Below are 21,507 nucleotides of genomic sequence, written 5' to 3' on the forward strand. Positions count from 1 at the left end.
TATAAAAAGAGTTTGGAAACCATTGATGTATAGTATTTTCATTCTTGTTCATTGAAAGTGTATTTCTATATTTAAAAAAACAAAACAAAAAAAAACTGCAGTCTGTTGTGTAGAATGTATCAATACTCTACGCTGATCACTGATTTGAATTGTGTTCAGTCTATTGTGTCAAGTGTTTATACAGTTTTTGCCCATGGTAAAGATATAATGGATAAATGTCCATAACAACACGAATATTAATAATATTAGTAATTTACATACGGGTGTGAATATTTCTGATGTTAATAAAACATGGTAAAGTTATATCATTTGAGGTTACCTGAAGTGTTAATTATACTGGCTTCCAAAGACCCCCACATGTCCTCCTTTTACTGATCTTTTATAGATGCCTTTGGCACTGGATGGCTCATAATTTCTGTAATGGGGGGGGGATAATAAAAATGAAAGCCTAACATTCTAAAATAAGTCACCTGTTGCAAGCATGATTGGGTGTTCTTTTCTGTTGAGCTTGAAGGTCTAAGGATGAAAGTTTGCTAGATGTAAGACAGTTTTATGCTTTTAAATTTATTACTGTTGGAATAATGTTTTAGGGCAAGACAGATTCATGAAAGAGTCTCATATGTATATTTACTACTTCAAAGTAAGGCAACTTTTCTTCTAATGCAGGCTTCTCAACCTATTGTATGCTCATGTACCACTGGTGGTACATCAGCCACTGCCTTACTGGTACATCTAATATCTTGAATTAAATATAGTGGTATGCCACTGGAAAAGGTGAACCCCTGTTCTAATGGATTTTGCGACAAGTATTCAAACCATAATCTGCAAGATGCAAGCCACCATAGTCATGGGACTGTATAAAGATTAAGAGTTGTTTTATATGTTAACGTCCTAGTTAGTATATTAACATTCCAATTAACATGACTAAAATGTTAACATATAAAACATTCCAGTTGACTAGTTTTAATGCCATTATTGTGTATCATCTCTCATTCTTTAGTGTTTCTGTTATTTGTTCTCAGAACTTCAGCCTTCTATTCACCATCATCTGCAGGTCCATTTTCTCTTTCATTTCATCCAGTACACAGTGTTCCATGTATTCAGTTCAAATTGCAGAAGCTTGCCTTGGAACTGTGGACATAGGTGTCTTCCCAACTGTCAGTCACTGGTCTGTTCAAATCCCTTTGAAGAGATGTCACACCCAGGTCACACTCTATAATGCTTCTCTTTGTATAATATATAGATTACCGATTCATTCAACCCTTCATCTCTCTGATAGTTCATTGATTTTTCTCAGTCAGTTTTCTAGCTAATCAGCCATTATCTTATTCATTTCCATTTCCCTTAATTTTGATAGTAACTTATCTGGGATTCTGTTAAAATCTTTTGGGCTTAATCCACAAAAATCACATTATATATTTTTTCTTCCTTTCACAGGTCATGTTACAAAATACAAGGAATGTTTGAAAAGTATTGAGACTACTTACATTTTTCAGTAGTATTTTAGATATCCTCAGATTTGAATGTCTTCTTTTCAAAGTAATGTCTTTTCTATATGTGATGTTTTTTTTTTTTTTTTGCATTGCTCATCCACATCTCAGGGGTGCTTAAGGGTCAAAGCTGTATAACTGAGAGGAGACCTCTACATAGCCTTTAAAGGAATGTGGAGAACCGGCCAGGGCTTCTGACCTAATGTCCAATCCTCACCTTGTTGTGGTGCACCCTGTTAGGTATCTACCTGAATACTTATCGAACGAGGATGGACTGGCAATTTGGGATTTAGCCGACCAAATTGTATTCTTATTGACTTAAACCACAATATAAAATGATGGTACAACATGACAGAATTTCATGCTGGCTGGGGTGTTGCCCAGTTAAACAAGGACCCCTTTGTGTTTGCCACTCCCCAACTCAACATCACCAGAGCTCAAGATCAGTACTATCAACATAAGACGCCTGAATGGCAAAGAAATGGAGCTAGTTGAGGAATTGGATAAGTATCAGATCGACATAGTAGGAGTGACTGAAAGAAAAAAGACAAAACTGGTGAGATCTTTCTGAGTAATAAATACAAAATGTGATATTCAAGCAATGATAATTAAGGAAAAGAAGTAGTAGCTATAGTATTCAACACTAAATATGAGGCTAATCTTGAATGGCAGGCAATATCAAGTAATGTGTTCATATATCAGAATGGGGAACTGGACAGTGAGACTTTATGCTTATCGTCCCACAGAAAGTTCTACTAAGGTGAAAGTGGAGGAATTTTTTAGGCTTTAGAGCAATGTTTCTCAATGTGGGGGTGTATGCCCCACAGGGGGGGGAAATTTGAATATTTTTTGAGGGGAATTAGAAAATGTACATGCACATATTTATACATATTTATATTATACTTTTTCAGAACTTGGCTGACTATTATGCTAGGGGGGGGCACCAAAATCTTTGAGACATTGAGGTGGGACATAATCCAAAAAACGTTGAGAAACTCTGCTTTAGAGAAAGCAACTGACAAAATAAAAAGGGAAAAGTTGGTCCTTGTTGGGGATCTAAATAGCAGAGAGTAGGAAATTATTGTGAGACATACAATAATATTTTGGGAAAAATTGAAGAAATAAGAGCAAAGCTAATAATAATGGCAAATACCTGTTGGATTTCTGTTCAGGACATGGATTGGTTATTACTAACATAATGTTTCAACATAAAAATGTTCATAAACTCACATGGACAGAAGAGGCAAGGAATGAAAAAAGTCTCATTGACTATATTATTGTCAATAGTGATGTTTTCTCCCTGGTGCAGGACACAGGTGATTTGAAATTGGATGTGATCACCATTTAGTCTTGAGCAGAATAAAATTGAATTTCATATTGAAAAGAAGACCATGTAAGAAAGTTTTAAAGCGATTAAAAGTTGAGCAGCTCTCAAATGCAAACTGTAGACTAAAATACACAAACATTATTGAATAAAAAATTAAAGAGTTTGAGAACAGGAATCAAACCTTGGAGTTTCACTGGCAAATCCTGAAGAAAACATTCATTAATAGATAACCCAAGTAAATTCCACCAGCCATATCACATGAATCTTGTGACTTTTTGTCAGAAAGTCCTGATGGTATTTTTACCAGCTGTACTTTAAAAGTTGCACTTCAGAAATAACACCTGATCTATATCATTCATACACTCTTTTATGCTCATTTATCATCTGCCCTACAATAAATATAGAAGCGTGTGTTTAGGTCATTCCAAAAACATTTCATAAGAGTCTGCCATCCAGGTATCACCCCCATTTATTCTTGCTGCTAACGTAATAGAGAACATCATTAAGAATCAAATTCTTCACTATGGAGGGCTACCATTTAATCAGTGACCAATGGATTCTTCCACTCTTGACCACATCAGACCTCCTGCCTTCATCACCTATCTCTGGACACATGCCGTGGGAAGGTTATGAGAAACCTGTGCTGCTTCTCTTGACATTTCCAAGGTATTTGATTGAGTTTGGCATAGAGCTGCTCAGCAAAATTGCCATCCTATGACCTTCATTTTCCCTTTGTAATTTATATAGTAATTTTTCACTCTAGTCATTCACTGTGTTGGCACCAAATTGCTTTTCCTTATCATATTTCTCTACCATTGCAGCAGTGTCCCACCTTTTCCCTGTACATATATTACCTCTCACTCATGGATTGTGACTTCAAACTCAATGTATAGTTTTGTTGATGAACCATGAAACTGCAAGATCTACATCCACTGCCTTCAATGCCAGTTTGCATACTATTCTTCAGTATGGTGGGGACATATTTGGGCATCTTCACTGCTAACAAAACACATTCAATATCGTTCTCACAAAAAAAAAAAAAAAAATCTCAGTTCACTTCCCCTTACCTTTGATAATGCCCAGCTCATCAAAAAAAAAAAAAGGATCAGATATTTTTTCTTGGGCTGATTTCTACCTCTAGCCTTTCCTGATGTTTGACATTGCTTCTGAAACTGTGTCCTTTTCTTCTGACAGTGTTACTTTACTGCCTCTCTACAAATATCAAATCCACTCAAACTTAGAATACTGTTTTCATAATTGGGGTGTGCACTAAAAATCTTCCTTTCTTTTAATGACATTCTACATTCTAACTGCTGTCTTACAGATTTGTTTTTGTTATATGTATTTTTTTTTACAGATACTTCATGTGAGTGTTCATCCACTGAACTAGCATCTATCATTCCTCCTTTTCCTGCTAAGCTTATAATAACATGATCAGCACCTACCCATCACCATTTACATTTCAACCACTAATCCATATCTGCTTTACCTCATCTTTAGTCTTCTTTATGAAGTTTCTTGCCATGTTTCTCAAGAATTGTAACCTTGAGTCATTCAGAAATAATATTGATTCTTTCTCTCATGACCACTGGCCACTTCACTAATGAGCTGTAGGTTCTGCAACCTCTGATACCAGATTGAAAACTACTACATTATTATTATTATTATTATTCAGGCCTCCATGGAGTCAAAAGACTCATCGTGGGAGGTCCTTCCTAAGAACATAAAGTCTGTCAAGACTCATCGAGGGGAGGTCCCCCCCCCCAAGAAACACAAAGTCTATCATACCACTCCTTAAACTCATTGACCGTTCTCGCTCTCGCCACTCCATCAAGCAATGCATTCCACGGTTCAACCATCCTCCATGCAAAGAAACCACTCCTCACCCTCTTGCTCACAGTTTCCTTTCGTAACTTCCAGGGATGGCCTCTTGTCATCACTTCTTCCCACTGTTCAACCAAGCAAAAGAACTCCCCAGTGTCACCCCTATAACAACCTCTTAACAGTTTAAAAGTCTCAATCATATCACCTCTCCTTCTATCCACCAAACTCTGCAGTCCACATTCCCTCAGCCGATCCTCATAACTAATATTGTACAATCCTGAAACCATCTTTGTACAATAGCCTTTGTACCCTTTCCACAGTTAATTTATCCTCTTCAAATCCTGGGGACCAAGTCTAAGTGTGGTCTGATCAGAGACTTATACAACGGAATGATAACCCTTTTATCTCTGCAGGTCAGTGTCCTCATAATTGCAGCAATCCTCTGTGTTACCTTCACCACCTTTGTAATATGTCCTCTAAATTTCAGGTTTCTATCAATCATCAACCCCAGATCTGTTGTCTCCCCTACTTCCTCCAGTATAACTCCTCCCATAGAGTATGCAGCATCCCATCGATGTTTCCCAAACCTCAAGACCTTACATTTTGCTGCATTAAACTGAAACCCCCATTCATTTGCCCATCTATCTAGCTTATTCAAATCAATACATGTTATGTTAATGTTATTTTCATTCCAGATCACTGTCATTATCACTATATTTTGCTTATTTTTCATTCAGTAGGCATAAATATGGTGATATTAAAATCACTTCCTCTCCTCCTGGAAAGAATATTCTTGATACTTTATCCTTGTCAGTATGTCATCTTCATTCAATCACTTTATTTTTATGATGTAACTTTTCATGTAGCATTGTCATAATGAGTCCAGGCAACCTAGAAGTTAGTAAGTGGGAGGGTGATCACATGATGCAAAGTGTAGCGCCACAGGTTAACTTTAGTCAGCTAAGTAACACAAGGTGTAAGGTAGGTATTGATACTAGCAATACCAATCAAGGGGTAGTGCAATTTATATATACTAATGCCAGAAGTATGTGGAACAACTTGGTCAAAAATTATAGGCATTAGTAAGATGTGGTTGACCTAGGATGATATGGTCTCATAGGAACAGAATGCAAAGGATGTTGTTTCTTCAGAGAGGACAGAAGGAACAGGATGGGGGAAAGGGTTTTTACTAATAATAGCAGAGGAATTAAAGCCAAAAAGAATAAAAGTTCATCACGGGAACAAGAATTCATTTTATGCTATCTGGTGTGAGATAGAGGCCAACAGGACTAAATATATAATTGGCTTCTGCTATAATCCGGGGGTATATGGGAGAATGTAGATGACATGCACTTGCAAATTAGCATGATGAGTACAGGTCAAGTAATTAGTTTGTGGGATTTCAGCAATGGAGACATAGATTGGGAAGAGGAAAAGCACAGGCAGGGAATGAAATGGAATTTATACAGCTTCTGAGATATAATTATCTGAGGCAATATGTAATGGAGGGGGACAATGTGGGGAGAATGTGCAAGGGAATTATCAGCTCCTCTGACCAAGCTGTTTAATTTAAGCCTCAGTACTGGGAAGGTGCCAGTGGAGTGAAAAGAAGGCAAAATAGTCCAGTTGCATTAGGGAGGCGCCAAAATAGAAGTAGCAGATTATAAGCCAATCAGCATCTCAGGAGTGGTGGTTATATTCGAGAAATTGGCAAAAGATTGAATTCAGGACTGAGTGGATAGGAGTATGATACTGTATAAGGGACAACATGTTTTTGCAAAGGGTAGGTCTTGTCGTAGTAATTTACTTTTTAAGATCAACTGATAATGGTGTTGAATATGGGAAATGGCTTTTCAGTGATATTGCTGGACTTTGCAAAAGCATTTGACAAGATTCCACATAGAACTCTATTGCATGAATTGGAGCAAATGTGTATATGATTATGAATCTAGAGGTTGATGGATATCAGAGGTTTATGGAGGAGTTGAGTTCAGGAGAAAGCAAATGACCAGTGGTATACCACAGAGCTCAGTAATTGGTCCTCTGTTGTTCAATTTGTATATCAATGATATAGGAAATTATTTGAGAGGAAATATTTAGTTGTTTGCTGACAATGCTAAAGTGGGAAGAGCAATGGTAGATGAAGGTTATGAGATCCTGTATGAACACTTAAACAGACTAGCAATATGGGCAAAGGTAAATGGCTGCCAGTTTAATGTGGCCAAGTGTAAGGTGATGTGCTTTGGAAACCAATCAGAAGCTGTATACTATATTGATGGAACTGAACTGCATGAAACTGATGAGGTCAGGGACTTGGATGTGATTGTAGACAGGGAGTTGAAGTTAAGAGAGGGCATATTGCAAAGGTAATCAAAACAGCCCATCAGATCATGGGGTTGTTAAAGAACACACACACGAACAAGAAGGGATAGAGAGGTTATTACTCCGCTTTATAAGGTTCTAATAAGGCTACATCTGAACTACTGCAAACAGATCTGGATTCCCAGATTTTGTGGTGATGAAGTTGTGGAGAGGATCCAGAGGCGAGTGACCAAGATTGTGGCAGGTCTGTGGAATGCTCCTTATGAGAATAGATTGATGGTCTGTAGGCTTCAAAAATTAGCTGATAGACGAAAAAGAGGAGACAATAGAAGCATTTAAGTTATTAAAGAATTCTATAGGATTAACACTGAAGACCTTTTTCAGTATATGGCAAGAAGAGAGAAAACAAGAGCTCACATTTAGCAAGGGTGTTAGGGCTAGATTTTATGCTTGGATGAATGGGTTGCCAGAAGTGGTTGTGGGTGCTTCACAGTGAATGAGTTTAAGGAGAAGTATGATAGGTGCTGTGTGAATGATGGTTAGTGTGTGAATAAATGGATCTCCCACAATGAATCTTCTGACTCCATGGAGATACTGTATAATAATTTTTTTTTTTTAAACATTTTATTGTCTCAGATAAATTACATACATAGATACAACAATGGTTTTATATACACGTATATATATATATATATACATAGTATTTATAATACATTACAATTGTGAATAACAAATACTGGCGAGTTATTAATATTTTTAAATTATAATAATTTTTTTTTTAAATAAATAATATTTTTGTTTACTGCTAAAATATTTACACATACATATATACAATAGTTATCTTTTTTTTCTTTTTTTTTTTTTTATTGTCTCAGTATAAGTTACATACAATAATAATATTTACAGTATTTACAATAAGGATTATACAGAATTTTTTTTTTTTTTTTTTTTTTTTTTTTTTTATTGTCTCAGTATAAGTTACATACAATAATAATATTTACAGTATTTACAATAAGGATTATACAGAATTTTTTTTTTTTTTTTTTTTTTTTTTTTTTTTTTTTTTTTTTATGTCTCATATGAATTGCATACATAGTTGCTGTAGTAATTATATGTATATAATATTTATAACGCATTACAAGTGTGTATAACAGATACTTGCAAGTTAGTAATTTTCTTCCTCGAAGCTTAGCAGAGCTTATCTGAGGAAGATAATAGATGACAGAGGGTGGTGGTTTCATGGTTGTGTTCCTATGGTGGTCACAAGCCAGGTGTTGATTTTACTGTTTGTTGGTACGTGTTTGAAAGACTTTGACTGCTATTACAGTTTAACTTTTTTTTTTTTTTTTTGTGCAAATAGGGTTGGATTTAGACATGGTGTGTTTGTTTCTTTGTGTTCTTGTAGTGGTAGTTTTTTGAGAGGGGGGGTTGTCGTGGTTTGTGTATGTGTGGTGGGGGAGAGAGAAACAGGAATTGCTCTAATTTTCATTCTCGCTATAATATTTATATAGTGCCTGTTTCAGCTCTCTGTATGTTCCTAGGTTTCTGTTGTCGAACGGCAATTTGTTTATCATGTCAGGTACGTAGAAGTTTCGGGTGGCTTTGCCGTAGTGATTGTTGTACTTATATGTTATGTAGTTTGTTGACTGTGGTCTTGTTATTTGATATGTTGTTCTGGTTACTCTATATGTTGGGCTGTAGTAGTGTTTTAACATGACTGTGTAGTGGCGTAAGTGTTTCACCTTAAATATTTTGTGTTTTGTCCATGCTTCCTGCATAAGAGTGGGTTGTTCCCAGAATATCAGTTTTATCATTTTATCTTGCAACCATTGTAGCCTGTTAAGTCTGTAGTCTGCGCAGAATGCGTATGATGTGATTGCATATCTTAAAATGTTTTCACATAATGCTTTATAGATTAGTATTTTTATGTGGGTTGGGGCAATGTCTTTTAATCTGTATAGTTTGCTTGCTATTATCCTAAGCTTGGTATGTAGGTAGTTTGTATGGCTATTCCAACTTTGATCTGCATCGAAGTGAAGTCCAAGGTAGCGTGTTGTTTTCACCTGTGTGATGGTTGTGATTTTAGGTTCTGCACTTTGTGTATAGGAGGATGAATGTTTGATAGTGAGATATTTAGTTTCTATGGGCAGGGTTTGGGGGTTTTTGAATATCATTAGCTTTGTTTTTCCAGGGTTTATATATATGCCGTTTTCGGTTAACCAGTTAGTGATTTGATTGATGTCGTGTTGCATATTTGTGTAAGCGATATTTGCATTGTTGTGAATGGATACTATGGCCGTGTCGTCTGCATACTGGAAGATTTTACTTTTTAGGGGGAGTTGGCTTATGTCGTGTGTGTATATGTTAAATAGAATGGGAGATAGGACAGCTCCTTGCGGTACTCCACAGGTTACATGTACCTCTTTGCTGTGTGCTGATCCTATACGTGTGATGTGCTTTCTGTTTTTCGTGTATGCTTTAAACCACTGGAGTAGATGACCTCCAATTCCGATATGGGTAAGTTTCGTTAACAAGGTTTTATGTGTTAGTGTGTCAAATGCTTTTGTTAGGTCAATGAATACCACTAATGTTATTCTGTTTTTATCCAATGCAGCGTTTATTAGATCTGTGAAGTCTTCCAGGAGTGTTGCTGTTCCTTTATTTTTTTGAAAGCCATATTGTGTTTTGGGTATGATTTGAAATTTTTCAACGTATGTGGAGAGTTTCTGATGTACAATGCGCTCCATGATTTGGTTGATTACAGGCAGCGTGGCGATAGGTCTGTAATTACTTATTATGTTTCTTTTTCCCTGTTTGTGTATGGGTGTGATTAGTGCAGTCTTCAGTGTTTCAGGTATGTGTCCAGTTTCGAAGATTTTATTTAACAGTTTTTGTATAACTGGAAGTAGGTCGGTTGAGTGTTTCTTGATGTCTTTTGGTCTGATTCCGTCTATCCCCGGTCCTTTGTTAGGATTAATTTGTTGAATTGCCAGTGATAGTTCTTCTTTTGTTACTGTGGGGAACCACATCGACTGGGTTGCTCGTGGACCTAGTGGAGAATGTTCGTATGTGTGAGGAAAGGTTGTTTCTTGTAGCTTTTGGACAGAGTTCACGAAGTGCTGATTAAAGTTGTTTGCCAACTGTTTAAGGGATTTGGGGTCGCAGGCAAAGCTGTGTTTTATTGTTTCTGTGGCAGTGGTTCTGTGTATATTGTCCAGCATTTCATTAATCAGGTGCCAGGTTTCCTTTATGTCATTCTGTGCTGTTGTTAATTTGTTGCTGTAATAGTTTCTTTTTGCCGTTCGAATCTGGGTTGTTAGGAGATTCCGTTTTCTTTTGTATTCAGCTTTTAAAGCGATATTGTTCGGTGACTTCTTAAGTTGTTTCCATAGGGCATCTTTTCTTTGTATGTCTGTTAGTATGTTGTCTGTTATCCATGGATTTTGTTTCGTTTGGGGGCGTATTTTTATTTTTGTTAATGCTTTGTTGTATATTTTGTTAAATGCAAGTTTAAGATTATTATATACAGCTTCAGCAGAGTCTAAAGATGCTATCTGCATCCAGTCTGTTTTTCTGATTTCATCGTTCACTATTGCTTCGTTTACAATGCTATGATACTGTTTTGTAGTCTCAGTGATTTTTATGGGTTCTGGTTCAGTGTGTAACTGCAATGCTGTGAAATAATGGTCTGCTAGTTTGCATGTTATGACGGCTGCTGTGTGGCTGTTTGGAGGGGCCCTTATATTTATATGATCAATGCAGGTTGAGGTTGTTGTGTTTCCGATTATCTCTTCTCGTGTATACGACTGTATGGATGGGGTTATGTTATATGCCGATAATAGGTCTAGGTATTGTTCTGTGTTGTTATTTATGTTCCTAATGTTTATATTAATGTCTCCTATTATTATCAAGTATTTTGAGGTGCCTACTTTCGTGGCTGAAAGCCATCTGTTTAGTTCTTCTAGGAATTTTGTGGTGCTTAAGTTGGGTGGTCTGTATATTGCGTTTAATATCAGGGAGTTTTCTTGTTTGATGTTTTTAATTTCGATGCATATGTTTTCTGCGTATTCTAATTTATAGTTTATTTCTGTTACTTCTAGTTTATGTTTGGTAAATATTATTATACCACCGCCTCGTTTTGTTTGTCTGCAGTGTTTGTGTTGTTGGAAGTGTGGCATTTGGTAGGAGGATGCCTCTTCGTTTGTCGTAGATACTTCAGTCAGTATTAAAATGTCTATTTCGTCTATATCTTCCTTCAGATAAGCTTGCAGGGTCAGCCAGTATTTTTGAATGCTTCTGATGTTGATGTGGAGAATAGATAGTCCTTTTTTGGGGATTGTCAGTTGTTTCCATTCTGATATTGATTTCAGAATGTGGCAATTATCATGTTCCGGGGTGATTACGTCTGCTTGATGGTGTGCATTCATGTTGGTTGGTGTGCTGTTCCTTCTTTACGAGTTGTCAATATTCCTTTCTATGTGACAGCCTGTTGAGGTTATCTACGGATTTTATTTCGATTGGTTTTGCATCTTGTGCCTTTCTAAGGAATATTTTGCTATCTCTTATCCATATAAACTGGTAATTGTTTTCTGTTTTTACTTTCCTTTGCTTGGTAGAATATTTTCTGATAGTGTGGAGTAAGGTATTCTGACAAGTATATTGGGGTGTTGTTGTGGTCTCCTTTCAGATCCTTTACTACTGGATTTTTAATCTTGCTAGCTTTTATAAGTATAGTTTTTCGTTAGGCTGTTGGTGAGTCGCACTACGACGGGAGAAGGACGATTATTATTTTCTCTTTTCCTTTTTTGTGGTAACCGATGCACTGACTGGATGTCTCTTGGTTCAATGGGGGAGCCGAGTTTTTGGCTTAGTTGTATTACAGTGTCTCTTAGAGGTTCCGTAGATATTTCTGGGAGACCATTTATGAGGAGGTCATTTTTGTGCTGCTGAGAGCTCGTACTGTTGCTTTAGAGAGTTTAATTCTTGCCGTAGGTCCGTTGTCTCTTTAATTAAATTATGCTGTCTTTCAGTTAGCTCTTTGACACAGTTTTTAATTTCTCTAACGGTCTGTAACATATCTTCTATCGAGTCATTATTAAATTTAATAAATGCCTCGTATTGGTTAAATTTTTCTGTAATTTGTGCAGTATGTTTTTTAAATAGTTCTCCAACAAAATCGATTAAACAGTCTTTTAGGTTTTGTAATCTATTTTCTAGTAATGCATTTAAAGATGGCTCAACTGGGTTTCCGTTGTTGTTTTCTTTGTTTTTAATTCCCTCTGTTGTTGATAGTTGTTTACTGCCTGCGGTTGTTTTCTGCGTTGGCTGTTTTCCGCCTGCGGTCGAAGGCAACGTTCCTTTGTTATCTCTGCAATGGGGACACTTCCATTCGTCACGATTCTTGTTTGGTTTTCGCTGCCAGGTAGTCTCGGGCAATCCTGAACATAAAAAATGCATGTTTCTTTGGCAGTTCCTACATGTTACGTGGTTTTCTTCTCCCGTTAGGACTTCTTGGCATTTGTAGCACTTCATACTTCTTGTTTAACGATCTTGCTGTATTTTCTAATATGGCGTCCTCCTTTGTTCTCTTCTCGCGTATTTGACCAACGTATACTTCGAAATTTGAATACTTATATTTTACTTATTACTTAACAGATACTTACAGTTTTTAAATCTATATGTTCGTCTTGAAGAAACGGAGTTCACTGATGTACTTTAAAATTTAATTCACAAGAGTAAATCTACTTTGCAACTTAAAATATAGGAGCATCAAAATAGCGTGCTTGCGACTGGTTATTATTATTAATTAAGGGCTGCTAAAGCACCCTTAATAATAATTTTTTTTTATTTTTAATTTTTTTTAAACATTTTATTATGTCTCAGTATAAATTACATACAATAATAATATTTACAATATTTACAATAAGGTTTATACAGAATTTTTGAATTTAGAATATAATAATAATAATAATAATAATAATTTTTTTTTTTTTTTTTTTTTTTTTTTATAAACGACTTATTTGTTTTTACAATGCAAATGATAAGGTTTACTATCACACAGAGTATTTGCACATACACAATGAAAAACATATTATCTTTTCTGTACAGTACAAAAATTCGATATACAAAATGCAGAGTACATTTTATAAATATGAATATACATTTTTTTTTAAACTAGCTAAATATGGATTGGCACCAATGTGCACACAATTCACGATACAATGCAGTAATGCAGCATACACACATAATTCAATAATAATAATAATATTTTTTTTTTTTTACATTTTATTGTCTCAGTATAAGTTACATACAATTATAATATTTACAGTATTTACAATAAGGATTATACAGAATTTTTTTATTATTATTATTTTTTTTTTAATTTTTTTTTTTATGTCTCAGATGAATTGCATACATAGTTGCTGTAGTAATTATATGTATATAATATTTATAACGCATTACAAGTGTGTATAACAGATACTTGCAAGTTAGTAATTTTCTTCCTCGAAGCTTAGCAGAGCTTATCTGAGGAAGATAATAGATGACACAGGGTGGTGGTTTCATGGTTGTGTTCCTATGGTGGTCACAAGCCAGGTGTTGATTTTACTGTTTGTTGGTACGTGTTTGAAAGACTTTGACTGCTATTACAGTTTAACTTTTTTTTTTTTTGTGCAAATAGGGTTGGATTTAGACATGGTGTGTTTGTTTCTTTGTGTTCTTGTAGTGGTAGTTTTTTGAGAGGGGGGGTTGTCGTGGTTTTGTGTGTGTGTGTGTATGTGTGGTGGGGGAGAGAGAAACAGGAATTGCTCTAATTTTCATTCTCGCTATAATATTTATATAGTGCCTGTTTCAGCTCTCTGTATGTTCCTAGGTTTCTGTTGTCGAACGGCAGTTTGTTTATCATGTCAGGTACGTAGAAGTTTCGGGTGGCTTTGCCGTAGTGATTGTTGTACTTATATGTTATGTAGTTTGTTGACTGTGGTCTTGTTATTTGATATGTTGTTCTGGTTACTCTATATGTTGGGCTGTAGTAGTGTTTTAACATGACTGTGTAGTGGCGTAAGTGTTTCACCTTAAATATTTTGTGTTTTGTCCATGCTTCCTGCATAAGAGTGGGTTGTTCCCAGAATATCAGTTTTATCATTTTATCTTGCAACCATTGTAGCCTGTTAAGTCTGTAGTCTGCGCAGAATGCGTATGATGTGATTGCATATCTTAAAATGTTTTCACATAATGCTTTATAGATTAGTATTTTTATGTGGGTTGGGGCAATGTCTTTTAATCTGTATAGTTTGCTTGCTATTATCCTAAGCTTGGTATGTAGGTAGTTTGTATGGCTATTCCAACTTTGATCTGCATCGAAGTGAAGTCCAAGGTAGCGTGTTGTTTTCACCTGTGTGATGGTTGTGATTTTAGGTTCTGCACTTTGTGTATAGGAGGATGAATGTTTGATAGTGAGATATTTAGTTTCTATGGGCAGGGTTTGGGGGTTTTTGAATATCATTAGCTTTGTTTTTCCAGGGTTTATATATATGCCGTTTTCGGTTAACCAGTTAGTGATTTGATTGATGTCGTGTTGCATATTTGTGTAAGCGATATTTGCATTGTTGTGAATGGATACTATGGCCGTGTCGTCTGCATACTGGAAGATTTTACTTTTTAGGGGGAGTTGGCTTATGTCGTGTGTGTATATGTTAAATAGAATGGGAGATAGGACAGCTCCTTGCGGTACTCCACAGGTTACATGTACCTCTTTGCTGTGTGCTGATCCTATACGTGTGATGTGCTTTCTGTTTTTCGTGTATGCTTTAAACCACTGGAGTAGACGACCTCCAATTCCGATATGGGTAAGTTTCGTTAACAAGGTTTTATGTGTTAGTGTGTCAAATGCTTTTGTTAGGTCAATGAATACCACTAATGTTATTCTGTTTTTATCCAATGCAGCGTTTATTAGATCTGTGAAATCTTCCAGGAGTGTTGCTGTTCCTTTATTTTTTTGAAAGCCATATTGTGTTTTGGGTATGATTTGAAATTTTTCAACGTATGTGGAGAGTTTCTGATGTACAATGCGCTCCATGATTTGGTTGATTACAGGCAGCGTGGCGATAGGTCTGTAATTACTTATTATGTTTCTTTTTCCCTGTTTGTGTATGGGTGTGATTAGTGCAGTCTTCAGTGTTTCAGGTATGTGTCCCGTTTCGAAGATTTTATTTAACAGTTTTTGTATAACTGGAAGTAGGTCGGTTGAGTGTTTCTTGATGTCTTTTGGTCTGATTCCGTCTATCCCCGGTCCTTTGTTAGGATTAATTTGTTGAATTGCCAGTGATAGTTCTTCTTTTGTTACTGTGGGGAACCACATCGACTGGGTTGCTCGTGGACCTAGTGGAGAATGTTCGTATGTGTGAGGAAAGGTTGTTTCTTGTAGCTTTTGGACAGAGTTCACGAAGTGCTGATTAAAGTTGTTTGCCAACTGTTTAAGGGATTTGGGGTCGCAGGCAAAGCTGTGTTTTATTGTTTCTGTGGCAGTGGTTCTGTGTATATTGCCCAGCATTTCATTAATCAGGTGCCAGGTTTCCTTTATGTCATTCTGTGCTGTTGTTAATTTGTTGCTGTAATAGTTTCTTTTTGCCGTTCGAATCTGGGTTGTTAGGAGATTCCGTTTTCTTTTGTATTCAGCTTTTAAAGCGATATTGTTCGGTGACTTCTTAAGTTGTTTCCATAGGGCATCTTTTCTTTGTATGTCTGTTAGTATGTTGTCTGTTATCCATGGATTTTGTTTCGTTTGGGGGCGTATTTTTATTTTTGTTAATGCTTTGTTGTATATTTTGTTAAATGCAAGTTTAAGATTATTATATACAGCTTCAGCAGAGTCTAAAGATGCTATCTGCATCCAGTCTGTTTTTCTGATTTCATCGTTCACTATTGCTTCGTTTACAATGCTATGATACTGTTTTGTAGTCTCAGTGATTTTTATGGGTTCTGGTTCAGTGTGTAACTGCAATGCTGTGAAATAATGGTCTGCTAGTTTGCATGTTATGACGGCTGCTGTGTGGAGGGGCCCTTATATTTATATGATCAATGCAGGTTGAGGTTGTTGTGTTTCCGATTATCTCTTCTCGTGTATACGACTATATGGATGGGGTTATGTTATATGCCGATAATAGGTCTAGGTATTGTTCTGTGTTGTTATTTATGTTCCTAATGTTTATATTAATGTCTCCTATTATTATCAAGTATTTTGAGGTGCCTACTTTCGTGGCTGAAAGCCATCTGTTTAGTTCTTCTAGGAATTTTGTGGTGCTTAAGTTGGGTGGTCTGTATATTGCGTTTAATATCAGGGAGTTTTCTTGTTTGATGTTTTTAATTTCGATGCATATGTTTTCTGCGTATTCTAATTTATAGTTTATTTCTGTTACTTCTAGTTTATGTTTGGTAAATATTATTATACCACCGCCTCGTTTTGTTTGTCTGCAGTGTTTGTGTTGTTGGAAGTGTGGCATTTGGTAGGAGGATGCCTCTTCGTTTGTCGTAGATACTTCAGTCAGTATTAAAATGTCTATTTCGTCTATATCTTCCTTCAGATAAGCTTGCAGGGTCAGCCAGTATTTTTGAATGCTTCTGATGTTGATGTGGAGAATAGATAGTCCTTTTTTGGGGATTGTCAGTTGTTTCCATTCTGATATTGATTTCAGAATGTGGCAATTATCATGTTCCGGGGTGATTACGTCTGCTTGATGGTGTGCATTCATGTTGGTTGGGGTGCTGGTCCTTCTTTACGAGTTGTCAATATTCCTTTCAATGTGACAGCCTGTTGAGGTCATCTACGGATTTTATTTCGATTGGTTTTGAGTCTTGTGTCTTTCTAAGGAATATTTTGCTGTCTCTTATCCATATAAACTGGTAATTGTTTTCTGTTTTTACTTTCCTTGCTTGGTAGAATATTTTCTGATAGTGTGGAGTAAGGTATTCAGACAAGTATATTGGGGTGTTGTCGTGGTCTCCTTTCAGATCCTTTACTACTGGATTTTTAATCCTGCTAGCTTTTATAAGTGTAGTTTTTGTTAGGCTGTTGGTGAGTCGCACTACGACGGGAGAAGGACAGGTATTATTTTCTCTTTTCCTTTTTTGTGGTAACCGATGCACTGACTGGATGTCTCTTGGTTCAATGGGGGAGCCGAGTTTTTGGCTTAGTTGTATTACAGTGTCTCTTAGAGGTTCCGTAGCTATTTCTGGGAGACCATTTATGAGGAGGTCATTTTTGTGCTGCTGTTGGTTTGAGAGCTCGTACTGTTGCTTTAGAGAGTTTAGTTCTTGCCGTAGGTCCGTTGTCTCTTTAATTAAATTATGCTGTCTTTCAGTTAGCTCTTTGACGCAGTTTTTAATTTCTCTAACGGTCTGTAACATATCTTCTATCGAGTCATTATTAAATTTAATAAATGCCTCGTATTGGTTACATTTTTCTGTAATTTGTGCGGTATGTTTTTTAAATAGTTCTCCAACAAAATCGATTAAACAGTCTTTTAGGTTTTGTAATCTATTTTCTAGCAATGCATTTAAAGATGGCTCACCTGGGTTTCCGTTGTTGTTTTCTTTGTTTTTAATTCCCTCTGTTGTTGATAGCTGTTTACTGCCTGCGGTTGTTTTCTGCGTTGGCTGTTTTCCGCCTGCGGTCGAAGGCGACATTCCTTTGTTATCTCTGCAATGGGGGCACTTCCACTCGTCACGATTCTTGTTTGATTTTCGCTGCCAGGTAGTCTCGGACAGTCCTGAACATAAAAAATGCATGTTTCTTTGGCAGTTCCTACATGTTACGTGGTTTTCTTCCCCGTTAGGTCTTCTTGGCATTTGTAGCACTTCATACTTCTTGTTTGACGATCTTGCTGTATTTTCTAATATGGCGTCCTCCTTTGTTCTCTTCTCGCGTAGTTGACCAACGTATACTTCGAACTTTGAATACTTATATTTTACTTATTACTTAACAGATACTTACAGTTTTTACATCTATATGTTCGTCTTGAAGAACGGAGTTCACTGATGTACTTTAAATTTTAATTCACAAGAAAAGATCTACTTTGCAACTTAAAATATGGGAGCATCGAAATAGCGTGCTTGCGACTGCTTGCTGCTAAAGCGCCCTCTTTATATAATAATAATAATAATAATAATAATATCTTGTGCCTGCAGGTACATGTCAGGAATTTGATGATGGTAATGATAATATTTTGACAAATCAGTCAATGCTGTCACCTCTTTTCCCTTATTCCTATCACTTCCTCATTAAAGAAGCATAGCATACATCTCTGTTTATAAGCAACATGTAATATCTTGGTCCAACTAAATAAATAATTATTTGGTGATCAGACTTAATGATTAATGACATATGCAAAATTATATTTTTCTTTTAATCCTTTACTAATGCTTGAGCAAACAAAAAAAGTTTGGCAGCCTGGTCGGCCAAGTGGTTAGCATACCCACTCTCCAACTAACAGGCTGCTGTTTTGAATCCTGCTGTGGGCATGAATGTTTGTGATTGTATCTAGGTAGGAGATGAATTTCATTGCCTGGTGTGAGACCACCATCTTGGTTATTGGATGCCTGATGTGGCTTAAAAAAGTTTTCATGTTTGATCTCTAGAGCAGGGTTGCTAGACTATGTAAAAAATAAATTAAAAAAAAAAAATATATATATATATATATATATATACATATATGAAATTGATGAAAATAGAAAAAAAATCCTTGGATCACCCATGCTACATAATGTACTATAGATTGGTAAATCCTTTTTCATGGGTGGAAGCAACATAAAAAAAAAAAAAAAAAGCCCAAAGTATCTTCATGCCTGGATTAGTCATACATGAGACTGTTGATTTCCAATCAGTTGCTACAAACTTTTTTTTTTTTTGCACACACTTTGGTAAAGGATTAAAGCAAGAATATATATATATAATTTGTCTTGTATAATTCTTTCTGAGTGAAAACTTTCTGTTTTCTTCAGACTTACTGATATCATAATAAAAGGCTATTATTAATAGCTTCCAAAAAATTATTTGAATTTACTTGATTAGTAATAAAGAAATTCATCTTCATTTCAGGATCATGGTTTCAAGAAGAAAGAGGAAGCAAACAGCACAGGAAGAAGATGAGCTATCCAAAATCACAAAAAGTAAAGGTTCCTGCAATGTATCTGTTCAGAAAAGCTTCAAAGAAGAGAAAAGTGGACAGAGAAAAGGATCAAAACAGTCTAAAGCACCAGCAAAATTGAAGAAAACATCTCATGTACAAACAAAAAAAGAAAATGAATTCAAACAAAGTGTCTGTGGTGGTAAGGTGAAAAATGTCGATAAGAAACTGCTTAATACAAGAAGAGGAAGGATTATTAAAACGAATTCTCAAAAGTCTAAGGAAATAAAAAGTGAAGCTAAAATGAATTCTCAAAAGTCTAAGGAAATAAAAAGTGAAGCATTTAATGCAAGTGACACTAAAGATTGTCCTCCATTTATGGAACATCCTTGCACAAGTACTACTTTCAATAGTAGTGACTTTTCAGTTCAAGAAAAATATACTTATTCTTCTTCTTCTAACATTAAAAGCAATGATTGTGATGTAGTAGATACAACACCTGCTAAAATAGAAAATACTGATTTACCTGAACTCAAATCGGAATATGGAGAATTTGTAGAAATTAAGAAAGAAAATTCCTCTGCCAGTGAGTCAGAATGGGAAGAAGTACAGATTAATGAGGAATCAAACCTTAATGATTATAAACCAGAGATTCCTTCAGAAGGTGTTGAAATCACACTTGATGTTCCCTTTTCAGTAAGACAAAATCGGAAAAGAACTCTTTTTGATATAAATGATGTTATTCGTCGTCACTTGAATCGTTTTAAAAAAAATGTTCAGTTAAATATACATAAAGTTAATCTGTTATGTCTTCTGGCTCATGGGTTACAGTTGAATAATTTTTTAAACTCTGAACTATTAAAATGCTTGGCTCTTTCTGTTATTCCACCTGAAATTTCAAAATTTTCCTCTCAGTGTCTCACAAAAAATAATCTTGAGGAACTTGTCATTTGGTTTCGTAACTTAATACTATATGAGAAAACTTATAACAATAGTGTTCCATTTTCTTTATCACTGAACTGGTTTTTACAAGGATTTGAAGAATGTAAAGTATATAATGCTTGTTTTCTCAATTTAATTCTTATTATTATTGGAAGAACATTGGGTTTAGATGTCCGACTTTGTATTTCTCTTTATCCACTACCTCTTAAGCCAAAAAACTTACTTTTGGCAAAGGAAAAGCTAGATGGAAAATCTTCACAGAATAAAGAGTCAGATCATGCTGTTATATTCAAAGAAAAAGGTGATTATGAAGAAAAAAATCTGGGCAAAAATCGAAAAAAAAAGCAAGCTACAAAACATAAAACAGGAATCAAATCATGTGGTACCTCAAAACATAATGACGAAAAACTTGAAATTATAGAAAAAAAAGGTGATCATGGTTTAAAAGAATTAGAAAGTAACAGGAAAAATGAGGATTTGGATATTCTGATTTCTGAAAAATCTGCAGAAAACAGGAAGAATAACAAAAGACCACAAAAATTGCAACGAAAAATAGGAGATAAAAATACCATTAATGCTTCAAGGCCAAAAAGAATTGCGAAGCCCCAATCCTTCAAGAACCTTAATACCATCAATGATGATGATGATAATGACAAAAGTGATGAGGAATTTCTTGTTGATAACAGTAAGGGTAATTCTAGCGATTCTGGAAGTGATTCTGATTTTATGAATGTTCCACAGAAACAGCTTTCAAAACGTCAGAGGCATTCTACTGAAACTGTAACCAAAACTAATTCATCTAAAAAACACACAAAAAAACAAAATAGGAATGTATTATCTCCAGATTCAGAGGACAGTGTGCCAGCTATATCAGATATTCAAAAGGGACAGTGTGAATACTGGCTTGAAGCGTACCATAAATTAACGGAAACATGGATTTGTGTTGACTGTGTTCACAACCTCATAGACAAACCTTATGAAATTGAATCAAAAGTTGCTCAACCTGTTACTTATGTATTGGCTTTTGATAATAACAGTCATGTCAAAGATGTTACAAAAAGATATTCTTCTAAGTGGTTAACCTATACTAGAAAAGCAAGAATAGACCAGAAGTGGTGGGAAGAAAGTTTACTACCGTTTGTTTCATGTAAGACTCAGAGACACAAAAAAGAAGATGAGCAGTTGGAAAATATGTTAATTAAAATGCCATTACCAAAGACTATATCCGAGTAAGATATTTTCTGTATTTATAAAATTAGTTTAGAGTTATTTTGCAATTTTTGAACAGCATATATACACTCATGAGCAGTTGAATTAGAGATACCTGCCTAGTAGCAGATAGCACCCCCCTTTCGTCTTGATGATGGCGGCAATGCGGTGTGGCATGGACTCCACAAGGCACTGGAAGCATTGGGGAGCTAAACTGATCCATGACTGCTGCACAGCCTCCTACAATGCATGGAGATTGGTCGGAGCAGGG

General features: G+C 35.7%; 1 protein-coding gene across 1 annotated transcript in view; it reads left to right on the forward strand.

Annotated features, from left to right (window-relative positions):
- The window catches only part of Xpc (DNA repair protein complementing XP-C cells homolog), a 233,422-nt gene that overhangs the window by 139,779 nt on the left and 72,136 nt on the right, over window positions 1-21,507 (forward strand). The window contains exon 9 of the mRNA XM_090394599.1: window positions 19,058-21,256. Coding sequence (XP_090250725.1) covers window positions 19,058-21,256 — 2,199 coding nt within the window. The remainder of the gene's footprint in view (window positions 1-19,057; window positions 21,257-21,507) is intronic.

Source organism: Typopeltis vanoorti, chromosome 6 (assembly GCF_054136105.1).
Source record: "Typopeltis vanoorti isolate ZY-2024b chromosome 6, IOZ_Tvanoo_1.0, whole genome shotgun sequence".
NCBI lineage: Eukaryota > Metazoa > Arthropoda > Arachnida > Uropygi > Thelyphonidae > Typopeltis > Typopeltis vanoorti.